General features: G+C 36.6%; 1 protein-coding gene across 1 annotated transcript; it reads left to right on the top strand.

Annotated features, from left to right (window-relative positions):
- Window positions 1-425: 425 nt before the first annotated feature.
- On the top strand, window positions 426-13,431 carry LOC113662187 (pancreatic secretory granule membrane major glycoprotein GP2-like). The gene is made up of 9 exons (XM_027176921.2): window positions 426-443; window positions 553-576; window positions 729-755; window positions 10,613-10,720; window positions 11,196-11,380; window positions 12,167-12,318; window positions 12,624-12,866; window positions 12,946-13,108; window positions 13,231-13,431. The coding sequence occupies exons 3-9, from the start codon at window positions 731-733 to the stop codon at window positions 13,243-13,245; spliced, it is 891 nt and encodes a 296-aa protein (XP_027032722.2). The 5' UTR covers window positions 426-443; window positions 553-576; window positions 729-730; the 3' UTR covers window positions 13,246-13,431.
- The last annotated feature ends 308 nt before the right edge of the window (window positions 13,432-13,739 follow it).

Below are 13,739 nucleotides of genomic sequence, written 5' to 3'. Positions count from 1 at the left end.
ATTATATGTATCCTAATTTATTGAAATTATTTGAATATGTATTTATTTAGTCACTCTGATTTTCATTACATGTGGCTTGTACATGTGACGTGTAAATAAGGATTTCAAAAAGTCTCTCTCTCTCCATCCAAACAACTTATCTCTATAAACATCAGAATTCATCTGGCTCCTTTTGTCCTCTGAAATATCATCAATAAACACCAGTGAGCCAGTGCCATAGGAAGCCATGCATGCCCATCCCATCACACTGCCTCAATAAAGTCTAATCTGACCTTTCTATTCTTGAGGCTTATGAATGGTTTGCACTTTGTGGTAAAAACCTCTGTATTTGCTCTCGTGAAGACTTCTCTTGGTTGTAGACCATGACAATGAACTGAAAAATGAATCTCTCTTCTCTTTCTCTGTCTCTCTCTGTCTTGCAGAAACAACAACAGAACCACCAGGTAAACATTCGGAAGAAAATAAAGTGAAATTAATTTTAATAACAAAGAAACATGATTTAGTAACCATTCTATACTTCTGCCTCCCCCCCTGTCTTTCTCTCTCCTACAGATACTACAACTACAGCACAACCAGGTAAGGTTTCACTGACAGTTTGTATGTGTGTAGATAAAAAATGTATGAATGTTAATTCCATACTTCACATGTTTAAAAAAAAAAAGTGATTCTTGATATTGTTCACATGAATAATTCATCTAATTGAAGATCAAATTCTCCCTATTATACAGCTATGACAACAACATTTGCACCACCAGGTATTTAATCAAAATATTCTTCTTTCTAGGCCCAGTTTTACATTGTGGAAAAGGCTTTCACCTTTATACTAAATGATTCCTTTGAGCTGTCTAAATCTTGTAATGTCAATATCACTGGTCACTGAGCTTTTAATTTTACAGGTCATTGTTTTACTCTTTTGTCTCTAAATTAACAAAAACTGTAATGTGTTCTGCAAATCAAATTCATCCAACAGCTTTGTTAAATTATGGATGCAGATAGTTAGGAACCAACTTGATTCATAAGCGATTAGTACACAGTGAATAAATGGAATAAAACAGTTTAGGATATACGGTTATTCAAAAAAAATCAACATTTGGTAATATCAACTTTTTCATCATATGCTTCATCATATCAGTCTGGAGTTGATCATTTTCCTTTAGTATATTATCCCCTATGAATAACCCAAAAACCTTAAAAAACTGAATCTCTCTTTTTCTGGCTCTATCTCGGTCATACAGAAATGACAACAGAACCACCAGGTAAAAGGAAAAAAATTAAAAGAATGTTAATAACAAACAAAAATGATTTAGTAGTCGTTTTATTCACCCCTTCTCTCTCATACAGGTACTACAACTAGAGCACAACCAGGTAAAGGTTAACTGAGCGTTTGTATGATTGTAGATAGAAATGTACAGTATGAATGTTAATACCATACTACAAATGTTTTAAAAAGTACAGTGATTCCTCTTATTGTTGATAAAATTTTCTTTATTGTACAGCTATGACAACAACTATAGCACCACAAGGTAAAGTTTTGACAGTGTGTTTGTACAGTATAAATGTGTGAACATTATATATAAAAATTATAAATTTAAGATTTGCTACTTTTAAATTTAGATTATTCTAAAATGTGGAGCAACATGGAAGTGAATCATTCATTGTTTTGAATCATTCTTTCTCCTTTTTTGCTCTTCTTTGTCTCTTCATCAAAATGACACAAAGTGCCATCAACAACACCAGGTAAAGTTTCACTGACAGTGTGTTTGTGTGTAGATTGAAATGTGTAAATGTTTTAAACTGTGTTATATTTTAAAAATGTACAATGATTCTTGATAGTGTACAGAAGAATAATGAATCTTATTGAAGATAAATTTCTCTCTATTATACAGCTATGACAACAAGAGCACCACCAGGTATTGTAATTTAATCTAAAACATCTTTTTTCTTGGCCCAGTGTTACATTGTGGAAAAGGCTTTCACCTTTACACTAAATGATTCATTTGAGCTGTCTTCATCTAGTAATGTCAATATCACTGGTCACTGAGCTTTTAATTTTACAGGTCATAATTTTCTTCTTTTTTAAATTAACAAATCTGTAATGTGTATTATAAAATTAATTTATCCAAAAGCTTTGTTAAATTACAGTTTCAGATATCTAGGAACCAACTTGATTCACGAGTGATCTAAAATATTAAATGAAACGTTAAAAGGGTCAATAGCAGGATGTGTATGAAATATTGGCATATTGTTTTTCACAAGAGGAATAAAATCTTTTACTGATTTATTGATAATTAACTTTGGAGTGCTGAAAGTAACTCCTCCTTTATCATATCACTCCTTTCTAATGCACAATATCAGTCTATTCTGACTAAGCAGCAATGAGTTATTATTAGTTTATGACATTCTCCTTGTTAGAAAATCACACTTAGCTAGAGAGGTTTTATGCCTTTAAGCAGACTAACAGTGATGTTCAACTGCTCTTTATTTTACTCTTTACTTTGGATAGTTAAAATGCTACTGTATATATTTATGGTTTGTTAAAGTTGAGTTGTTAAATTTGGTTTTAAGCAGAAAAATACATTTGACCCAAAAACTATGCACTTTCAAATGGCACAAGTGTTCTCACTGTCCATCATTGTCTACTTCTTCTCTTGCTCTCTTTGTATCTCTATCTCTCATACAGACAGTACAACAGCACCACCAGGTAAAGTTTCACTGAGAAGTTTTAAATAACTAATTGCCAGCTGAAACATATTAATCACTGTAGCAGTTATTCAATGAAAGGATCTTACCTATTTGCTTAGTTAAATCCATTTGGTGACTTGTTTTTCCAGACAGTGTATTTTATAATGGTGATATCACATATATATAAAACATTAATATAAAATACAATTTCAATTTTAATAACTGAATCTCTCTCTCTCTCTCTCTCTCTCTCTCTCTCTCTCTCTCTCTCTCTCTCTCTCTCTCTCTCTCTCACTCACTCACTCACTCACTCACTCACTCACTCACTCACTCACTCACACAGATACGACAGCTACAGCCCAAGCAGGTAAAGTTTAACAGACCTTGTATGTGTGTAGAATGAAATGTATTCTTCATAATGTATAGATGAATAATTCATCTTATTGATTACATGTTCTATTTTTTACAGCTATAACAACAACTACAGCACAACCAGGTAAAGTTTCACTGACAGTGTATGTGTGTAAATTGAAATGAGTGCATGTTAAAAACTGTGTTGTGTTTTTAAAAAGTATAGTGTTCTTGATATTAGTCTAATAATCTTGAATTATACAGTTGTAGGTTTATATATTTGGACATGAGCACAATTTTATACTTTTGGCTCAAGATTAATTTGAAGTGAAGACTTTCAGATTTAATTAAAGGGGGTTGTTGCAGAATATTGCACTTATTTTCCTTAAGAAACTCCTGGGTTGCTTTTGCATTCTCTTTTGGATCATTGTCCACCTGTACTGTGAAGTCTAATCTGACCTTTCTATTCTTGAGGCTTATGAATGGTTTGCACTTTGTGGTAAAAACCTCTGTATTTGCTCTCGTGAAGACTTCTCTTGGTTGTAGACCATAACAATGAACTGAAAAATGAATCTCTCTTCTCTTTCTCTGTCTTTCTCTCTGTCTTGCAGAAACAACAACAGAACCACCAGGTAAACATTCTGAAGAAAATAAAGTGAAATTAATTTTAATAACAAAGAAACATGACATTCTAACCATTCTAACCATTCTATAACTTTCTCTCTCCTACAGATACTACAACTATAGCACAACCAGGTAAGGTTTCACTGACAGTTTGTATGTGTGTAGATCAAAATGTATGAATGTTAATTCCATACTTCACATGTTCTAAAAAAAAATCCAGTGATTCTTGATAGTGTTCACATGAATAATTCATCTTATTGAAGATCAAATTCTCTCTATTATACAGCTATGACAACAACATTTGCACCACCAGGTATTTAATCAAAATATTCTTCTTTCTAGGCCCAGTTTTACATTGTGGACAAGGCTTTAACCTTTATACTAAATGATTCATTTGAGCTGTCTTCATCTTGTAATGTCAATATCACTGGTCACTGAGCTTTTAATTTTACAGGTCATTGTTTTTCTCATTTGTCTCTAAATTAACAAAAACTGTAATGTGTTCTGCAAATCAAATTCATCCAACAGCTTTGTTAAATTATGGATGCAGATAGTTAGGAATCAACTTGATTTACGAGCGATCTAAAAAATTAAAATGTAACCTTAAAAGGGTCAATAGCATTGTGTGTACAATTAATTCAAGAACTGTAAATATTCTCAAATTGATTTGTCATAAGAGGAACAAAATTACTTAATTTTACTGAATTTCAACTTTGGAGAAGTGAAAGTAACTCCTCTATCATATCACCCCTTTCTAATGCACAGTGTCAATCTACTGTATCTTCACTAAGCAGCAATGATAATTATTAGTTCATAACATTCCACACAATTTAAATTTTAATAATAACTGTGTGGAAATTATTTGTAAATTCATGTTACTTTGGGAATTTCTCCCTCTTTGAAGAAACAAAGCAACCACATTCTATTCAAAGGTTTTATGTACAGTCCCTGACAAAAGTCTTGTCGCTTGTGTACAAATTGATCTGAAATGCTGCTGAAATATATTTCTGATCAAGATTTTTTTTTTACAAGAAATGGCTAATTTTAATCCCAGTGGTTTTGTAATAATGTTTCGGTGAAAAGTATTCTAATATTCACAGCTTGGTAAAGCCCATTGAGTCAATTTTCATATTTCATATTTCAAATTTCATTGAGTCACCTAATAATGGATCAATTAGGTCTCAGGTGTGTATAAAAAGAACCCCAGTACAGTAGACCTTCACATCAACTGCAACTAGACCTCTGCAAACATGCCTAAGATTCACACTGAGACTAAAGTTTTTATTATCAAGTGGCTGAAGACCAGATCCACTGCTGATGTGGCAGACACCTTCAATATGTCTCAGCATCAAGTACAGAGGATAAAAAAAAGATTTGAAGAGACTGGAGACGTTTTGGAGCCCAGGTCAGGCAGACTCCACAAGACAACTGCTCGAACCGTTTGTTGGCTCAAAAATCCAAGGCCAGCCCATTTTCCACTGCAGCAGAGCTCCACGAGACCTGGTCACCTGAAGTCAGAACAGAACAGTTTGTCGGATTCTGTCTCGAAATGGCCTCCATGGTCGAATAAGTGCCCAGAAGCCAGCACTAAACAAAAGACAATTGAAAAACCGTGTGGCATTTGCCAAGGCCCATAGCCTGCTTAAAGAATGGATGCTGGAAAAGTGGCAGAAGGTGGATTTTTCAGAAGAATCTTCTGTTGAATTAAAAAACAGTCACCGCAAATATTGTAGGAGACCTACTGGAGCCCGCATGGATCCAAGATTCACCCAGAAAACAGTGAAGTTTGGTGGCAGAAAAATCATGGTCTGGGGTTACATCCAGTATGGGGGTGTGTGAGAGATCTGCAGGGTGGAAGGCAACATCAATAGTCTAAAATACCAAGAAATCTTAGCTACCTCTTATATTCCCAACCATAAAAGAGGCCAAATTCTGCAGCAGGGTGGGGCTCCATCGCATACTTCCATCTCCACATCAAAGTTCCTCAAGGCGAAGAAGATCAAGATGCTCCAGGATTGGCCAGCCCAGTCACCAGACATGAACATCATTGAGCATATGTGGGCTAGGATGAAAGAGGAAGCATGGAAGTCAAAACCAAAGAATATTGATGAACTCTGGGAGGCATGCAAGACTGCTTTCTTTGCTAACCCTGATGACTTCATTAATAAATTGTATGAATCCTTGCCAAACCACATGGATGCAGTCCTTCAAGCTCATGGAAGTCATACAAGATATTAAATTTGGATCTCACAGCACCACTACTTAATTTGCTGACATTTTTTGTACATACTTACATATTTGCAGTAAATTTGTTCAATTTCTGTATACAAAACTTTTGTCTTGCCAAAATTTGACCTTTCTGTCTTGATTAAATGATAAATCTTTTTTCAGTGAAACTAATTTATTTCAGTGCATTAAACTTAATTTGGGAGGGTTTTAGCTTTTCAAATAAGCTATTTCTAACACCAATTGATTAATTAAAAGTCAGGTTAATAGCAGGTGTTTCTACAAAATAGATAAGGGACAAGACTTTTGTCAGGGACTGTAGGTTTTCTGGACCTGCTACAGAAATTACAAAACAAACACAACATATGATGCCTAGAAATTGAAGATTAGATTAAAGTAAATTCTCACTACTGACCACCGAAACAAAAGGTGCTAGTTCATCATCTGTGCAGTGTTTTCCACAAAGCGATGAATAACTGAATCTCTCTCTCTCCCTTTTAATGCAGTTACTACAACAACAATTCAACCAGGTAATCTTTAGTACACAGTGAATAAATGGAATAAAACAGTTTAGGATATACTGTTATTCGAAAAAAATCAAAAATTGGTAATATCAACTTTTTCATCATATGCTTCATCATATCAGTCTAGAGTTGATAATTTTCCTTTGATAAAATGATGCTAAGTATATTATCCCATATGAATAACCCAAAAACCTTAAAAAACTGAATCTCTCTTTTTCTGACTTATCTTGAGTCATGGTCAGAACTGAAGTCCGCAACAAAAGATCTCCTGCGACAGCACAATCCAGACTCCTTTGACACTTCCTATGTTGAAACCGTGCTTTTTTTTAAAAAAAAAAAAAAACAAGCGCAACAACAAAGTTTTCCTTAGAGTACCAGTGCTTGAAGTAACATAAACCCAAAAACCCATGAATCCCAAAGTCGCCTTCTTACCCTTTCTCCAGAACTGAATGAAGAAACATGACTTATTGTAGGGGGGCGGCAGGCTAAGACGAGTAAAGGATATTGAATCAGGAATTGTTCATCCTGTTGTTCTTGACCCTAAACATCCACTGTCCCATCTAATTATTGTGATGATAAACTTTTCCATCCTGGCCTAGAGAGAGTTTTTTTCAGAACTTTGGCATAAATATTGGATAATTAAAGGGAGACAAGCTGTACAGAAACATCGGTGGTCTTGTTTGGAATGCAAGAAGCGGAGAGATAAACCATCTATTCCTCAAATGTCAGATCTCCCCTCCTCTAACTCCAATTGTCTAAACCTCCATTTTGGTCTACTGGAATGGATTGTTTTGGCCCCTTCCATGTTAAGGTTGGTTCATGTAAAATGGCAGACTACTTGAGGTGTGTATATACATGTATGTATGTATGTATGTATGTATGTGTATATATATATATATATATATATATATATATATATATATATATATATATTACCTTGCTAACTATACTAGATATGGACAGTTTCCTAATGGCACTACGTTCCTTTATATCTAGGAGAGGTAAGCCCAACCCAATTCTTAGTGACCAAGGTAGTCATTTCAGTGGTGCTGCAAGAGAATTGAAGGAAGTCTTCCAGAACCTTACCACTGAATTACAACTTAAATTTGAAAATCAGCAGATTAAATTTAAGTTTAATCCACCACAAGCCCCACATTTTGGAGGATCATGAGTGAGAGAGATCTGTTCAATTAAAACCGCTCTGCGAGTGGTACTCGGCAGTCAAACCATATGAGAGGAAGTCTTACGGACAGTCCTGGTAGAAATTGAATTGAAGGGGTGTTTAATTCAAAGCCACTTGGTTATGCCTCATCTAACATCTCAGATTTTGATACCATCACCCCAAATCTACTTCTCATGGGGCGGTTCTTCTTGCTGACCAGTTTTGGACATCCTTCATTCACTATTATTTGCCAGGTCAGGTACTTGGTCAAAAATGGAATAGGGAACAGCCTAATTTAAATGACACTGCTGTCGTCTTAGTTATTGATTCTCAAATTCCACATGCATTATGGCCTGTTGGCAGGATAGTACATATTCTACCCAGTCAGGATGGACATGTTGGAGTAGCTGAGATTAATATCAATGATAAAACTTGTGTACTCCCAGTTGCCAAGTTAATTCCATTACCTAAAATAATCAATGATTAATAGCAAATTCATTACTCTATTTCGGGGCGGCTGTTGTGAATTAGACTTGTTTTTCCTTTTTCCTGTATACTACATTTCCCACAATCCCCTGCAGACTGCATCACCATTTTTCAGTGCACTTCATTACCCATAATCCTCAGCTGAGGTCTATCAATAGACTTTATTTCCCTTCTTTGTTCCTTTGTATTGGTGAGGTGTGGGCCTGAAGATGGGCACTCAAACATTTCTGTTGGAATCTTTTCTATAAGATGTTATTGACCAGAAAACATCTTTACCATCCTAAGCATTCCGCTTATCCTGTAAAACCTCTGTACCATGCATCCAGTTTTATACATGGATAATGTCATTTATTAACATGACAAAGTAATACCCATGACAATTAACACATGAGGAACAGGTGTGCAGAGGCAGGGAGGAAGAGATGTGACACAGAACATAAACAGAAGCACGTGGTCAAAGTCCAGGGCTGGATCCTGACAGTACTGCCCCTTGAGGCATGGCTCCCGATACGCCAATCCCGTATCAAATCATATCGAGGGGAGAAAGGCACACAGCGAGGCAGGAGGGGAGTGCAAGGCACACGGCGAGGCAAGAGGGGGGGCAAGGCACACGGTGGCGGAGCCAGAGAGGGCCAAGCGACGTGCATAGTCGAGCTGAAGGGCAGAGCCTCGTCTACAGCCGAGCTGAAGGGCTGAGCCCAATCGCCGACGCACCGCGGCCAGACCCACGTCCAGAAAAACCAGAAAGGGGGAGACCTACGCCGTGGAGCAAAAAATATAAAAAAATAATCTTTGGGAGGAAATACGGGCCTGCAACACCCCCGCAGACAGGAAGTGGGGCGGCATCCTCCACAGGAAACTAGGAAATGAAGCGACTTCCAGACCAAACAGGTGAAGGGCGATGTAGCAGGACACCAAGAATACAAGCAAAAACCGGCTGTGACATCATCTGCATGCAGGAAGTGAGGTGGTGTCCCCCTGTGGAAACTGGAAGCGGAGCGGCATCCCTCACTGGAACTGCAGACTGATGTCACACACACACACACACACACACACACACACACACACACACACACACACACACACACATACAAAAACAATAGTCCAGGAAAAATACTCCCACAGAGCTGGTCCAGGCTTACGTTATCCTGCTGGGTCTTGGTCTGGCGGAATCCTTCTGTCAGCGACACGAAACATTCACTTTTAAATGGCACAAGTGTTCTCACTGTCCATCATTGTCTACTTCTTATCTTGCTCTCATTGTATCTCTATCTCTCATACAGACAGTACAACAGCACCACCAGGTAAAGTTTCACTGAGGAGTGTGTGTGTAAATTACATCCACTTCTTATCTTTCTTCAAACTATGAGATTTGATTTTTTTAAAAATAAACATCAATATGCCTGGCCAAATGAAATGACCACTATCAACCCTAATCCTTCCAGGTTTTAATAATGTGTGGGTCAGTTCTTAACCAATTTGTAGTAGTTTCAGCAATCTTCTTAGGTGTTGTGTTTTCTTTGCTGGATGTAGGCTAATAATTTCACCCTCCTGATACAAAGTAATATCCTTTCCACAGTGACAGGATAGATCTTCTAACATAGTTGTTTAAGAAAAAGCAGCCGCGCAATGCATCAGTTAGGTTTAAATAACTATTTGCCAGCTGAAACATATTAATCACTGATCTCCTCGGCCGGAGATGTTGATGGTCATTCACTTTCCTCATCATGTCTCTTACGGCACTCCCTTGCCCATTGATCTTGTCCTCCGCAAATAAAACATCCACTGTCTCCCCCTCTTCCTCTTCCTCGATGTGATCGAGACCGCACCACGGCTTGCATGATTGTCAGCTGAACTTTGTGTGTTTGTGCTTCTCGCTTTTTCTCTCGCTCCTTCTTGTTTTGTGTGAGCAGCTTTTCCGCATGCAGAGCATGTCATTCGATAAGGCTCAGCTTTTCAGTGTCCCACGAGATGCATAGGTTTTTCATCTTGTCAGATATTTCCGGAATCAGTCCATTAAACTGTTTCTCAAGTGCGCCTCGTACACTGTCACTGCCCCCTCACTCATATCCTGTGGAGGAATAAGGCCGCTGTGCGCGTTGTGTACTGTACTTTCGTGAGGCAATGGAGTTTTCTTCCCAGCAGGCGCCTCAGTTCAAGTGAGGTGGGACGAAATTCTTTGCAAAAACGTTCCAACTCCACACCAAACTTTTTCCCCCCCGACTTCCCTCGGGCCAGGGAGGTGTTCATGAGCATGTTCAATGTCCTTTATTGTCCAGGGACGGTGTACTAACATGGGGTCTTTATAAAGCAGGGGAGTGAATGTGAAACAAGTGAACTGTATTTGAACTGTTAACTTCATTAGAACTTTAGTTTATTAAGTCATCTACTATAGTCCGTTATCAAGCCACTTGTAGCATGGCACTTGAGCTCATTTTTGTTATGGGTGGCAAGTTTGTGTCATTTCAATCTGAACTGTATCAGACAATTTCATTCTCACCCCAGTTTGATAATAAAACTGTAGTGAGATTGTCTTTCGGCTCGCCTCTCTTTGTAGCACCCTGCCAGAAACTGAACTGTGCTTCGGATGAAGTCTGTATACAGAAAAATGGAGATTATGGCTGTGCCTGTGGCAACATTACAACTAGCAGCCCGAATATCTATGGTAATTTTTTCATTTTACTATTTTTTGTCCCCACCATCAGTACATCAGTAGTAAGAATACACACACACACACACGTACAGTACAAGCACACACACTGTCTTGTTTGGGGAGCGTAATGTATAGATGTCTCAATAATTCCTAATTTAAATTGGCAGCCCATGTTTTATTTATTGCTTTATTTGCTTATGCTATGGCCTTAAAATGAGGGAAGAATGTGTTGAAAATTATTAGCTAATTAATAGCTTTGTCGTCCCAAACAATTACAAGTCCTTACTGTGGCATTCATCTTGGACTAGCAGGCTAACGATCTTGCCCAAGTGAAGAAATCATTCACCTGTCAACAGTGAATCCTAATTTTAGGAAACAATCCAGGAGATTAACCAGTGTTAGTTATTGTTTTTCCACATAATCTTTCATGCATTTCTCTGAGTACTAAATCCACAGTTTTCTGACTTTTTTACCTATTTCTCTTCAGACGCCAAAGAAACATGTTCAGGCAGTACTGGATCACTGTCTCTGTCTCGCTGTCAACTCTTTGAAGCTGGCTATTCTACAGATGTTCTCCACCTTAATGACCCAAGATGCAAAGGGGAGATCCAACATAACAGGCTGGTCTTCCAATTTGACAGTAATGCCAGCATGTGTGGAACAACTCTGGAGGTACAAAACTAGCACCTTTTTGTTGTATATTATATATTGTATTTATCATTTTTTAACTTTAGAATTAGACACGAAATAACACAGTTTGCTTGACTTTATTGAACAATACAGCAAATTCAATGCAAACAATCTAAATGCAAAACAGAAAGTCATAATCAATTTCCAGGCAATAATAATAATAATAATAATAATAATAATAATAATAATAATAATAATAATAATAATAAAACACACACAAATAGGAATAGAAACAGAAATGATAATGTACATGAGATTAGATAGAATACAAAGGTTTAGCAAAGATGGCTATTGAGAGCATGATTAAATATCTTCCAAACAGGAAGTGAACTAATGACCCAGGAAGTACCATTAGAAATCTGGCTTCATATGGTGGAGGGATGATTGATCTATTTACTGACAAATTACACTTGCATTTTTTTATTTCTTTACACTCTGGCTTTACATGAAAAGCAGTTTTTCATATATACAAGATATAAAATGAGAAACTGCAAGTGTGTTGCATGCATTTTATTATGTAGACTGTGTGGATATGCTAACACTACATAATTAGTGAGATCAGTAACATACACTGTTAGAATTTTCAGGTTCCCTCTGCAATTATTTTTGATTTTATAAATATTGTACTCTGTTGTACTGCAGAAGTCAAATGTTTAACTTTATGAATAAGCAATTTTAAATTTAGATTTAAAGGTAATGTATGGCTTTATGATGGAATTGTGCATCCAGAAACTAAATAAAGTGTCTTTCATTTCTGTGTTACTTTAGAATAATGGCACACACATCATCTTCAAGAACAATGTTGGGACGACTAAAGGTTTGATCAGTCACACGGTTGGTGGACTCAACATTGCCATTTCCTGTGTGTATCAATTTATCCAGAACATCTCAATGACCATGGGCATTGAAGCCTCAGGAAGGTATAATCCTAGTATAATTCAACTTTGGCATGTTTTCACTCCCCCCCCCCCCCCCCCCTCTATTAAAGTTGCTAAAGTCTTGAGGCTGCTTTCGCCAAAATTAATTAACTTCCTTCTACCTATTTTCAAAAGCAGCATTAAACATATTGGTTTTCTTTTTTATTTCAGCTGTTCTCTAGTTTCAGTTCTGTTTTGTCATTTACATACTTGATTAGATATGATTAGTTACATTCTAATATGAAGCATGCCATATAATATAAATTATTATTATTCAAATGTTAAAATGCATTTCTTTATTTTCACAGTGTAATTAGCAATGAACTGTCCACTGAGAGCACATTCCACATCCACATGATCCCGTATACTGATGCTACATTCTTGGTACCGTACTCTGGCAATGTGACCCTAGAAGTGAACCGTCAGATGTATATAGCAGTGCAAGTGGATCATTTTGACAGCACTCAGATTGCTATCGTGCTGGAGAGCTGCTGGGCCACACCCATCAACCAAATGGACTATTCTGTCCGCTGGGACCTGATCATTAACAAGTTGGTGAAAAAAAAAGACTAGAAATGTGAATGTGGCTTTCAAATCACTTACGGAAAAGTAATCCCTTTCTTTCTTTAGGTGTCCGAACCCCAATGATAGCACGGTGGACGTGTTGAAGAACGGTGTCTCCACATCCAGCCGCTTCTCTTTTAGTATGTTCACATTCACTGGATTCTCCCCCAAGATCTACCTGCATTGCCAGGTCCACCTCTGTTTGCAGATGACAGGCAGCTGTGCACCGGTAAGTTTTAAAAAACAAAAAGTAAGAATAAAGCTTTAAAATATTAAAAATATTTTAAAATTCCATTTGAATTTGCAATTTATGCATTCACTTTCCCTTCTGCTTTTTGTTTTCTCTCTCAGCCATGCCTTCCATAATTTTCCAGAGATGCTCAGCTGCCATTGCAATGGGATTCTGATTAGTTTGCTTGAACTACTTACAGTGCTATAATTTACATTTTTTTTATTTCTGTTCAATGTTTATTCATTAATCACTGTTTTGATTTAATAATGAATGAAAATAATTTTAGAATTCAACAAGTCACCTCAGACTTGCTCATTGGGGATAAATACAAACACACTTAAATATATCTAATATTAATCTTGAACTTTCTTATATTAATCTTTATATTATTCTTTATAATAACTTTCTGTTCTATGTTTATGTTCTGTAAAGCTGCTTTGAGACAATGTCAATTGTAAACAGCGCTATACAAATAAACTTAAATTGATTTATATTGAATTTTTTCTATCACATTTTGTAAGTGATTGGTCTCCTTTGTACTAGCTAAATCAGTCAAAATAAATCTTTCAAAACATTTTATTCTTGTTGCTTCTTTTATTTTTTTACTTTTACATGATTTATTTACACT

Source organism: Tachysurus fulvidraco, chromosome 8 (genome assembly GCF_022655615.1).
Source record: "Tachysurus fulvidraco isolate hzauxx_2018 chromosome 8, HZAU_PFXX_2.0, whole genome shotgun sequence".
Taxonomy (NCBI): Eukaryota; Metazoa; Chordata; class Actinopteri; order Siluriformes; family Bagridae; genus Tachysurus; species Tachysurus fulvidraco.
The sequence above is the reverse complement of the archived record's forward strand: the minus strand, read 5'-3'. Positions and strand labels throughout refer to the sequence as shown.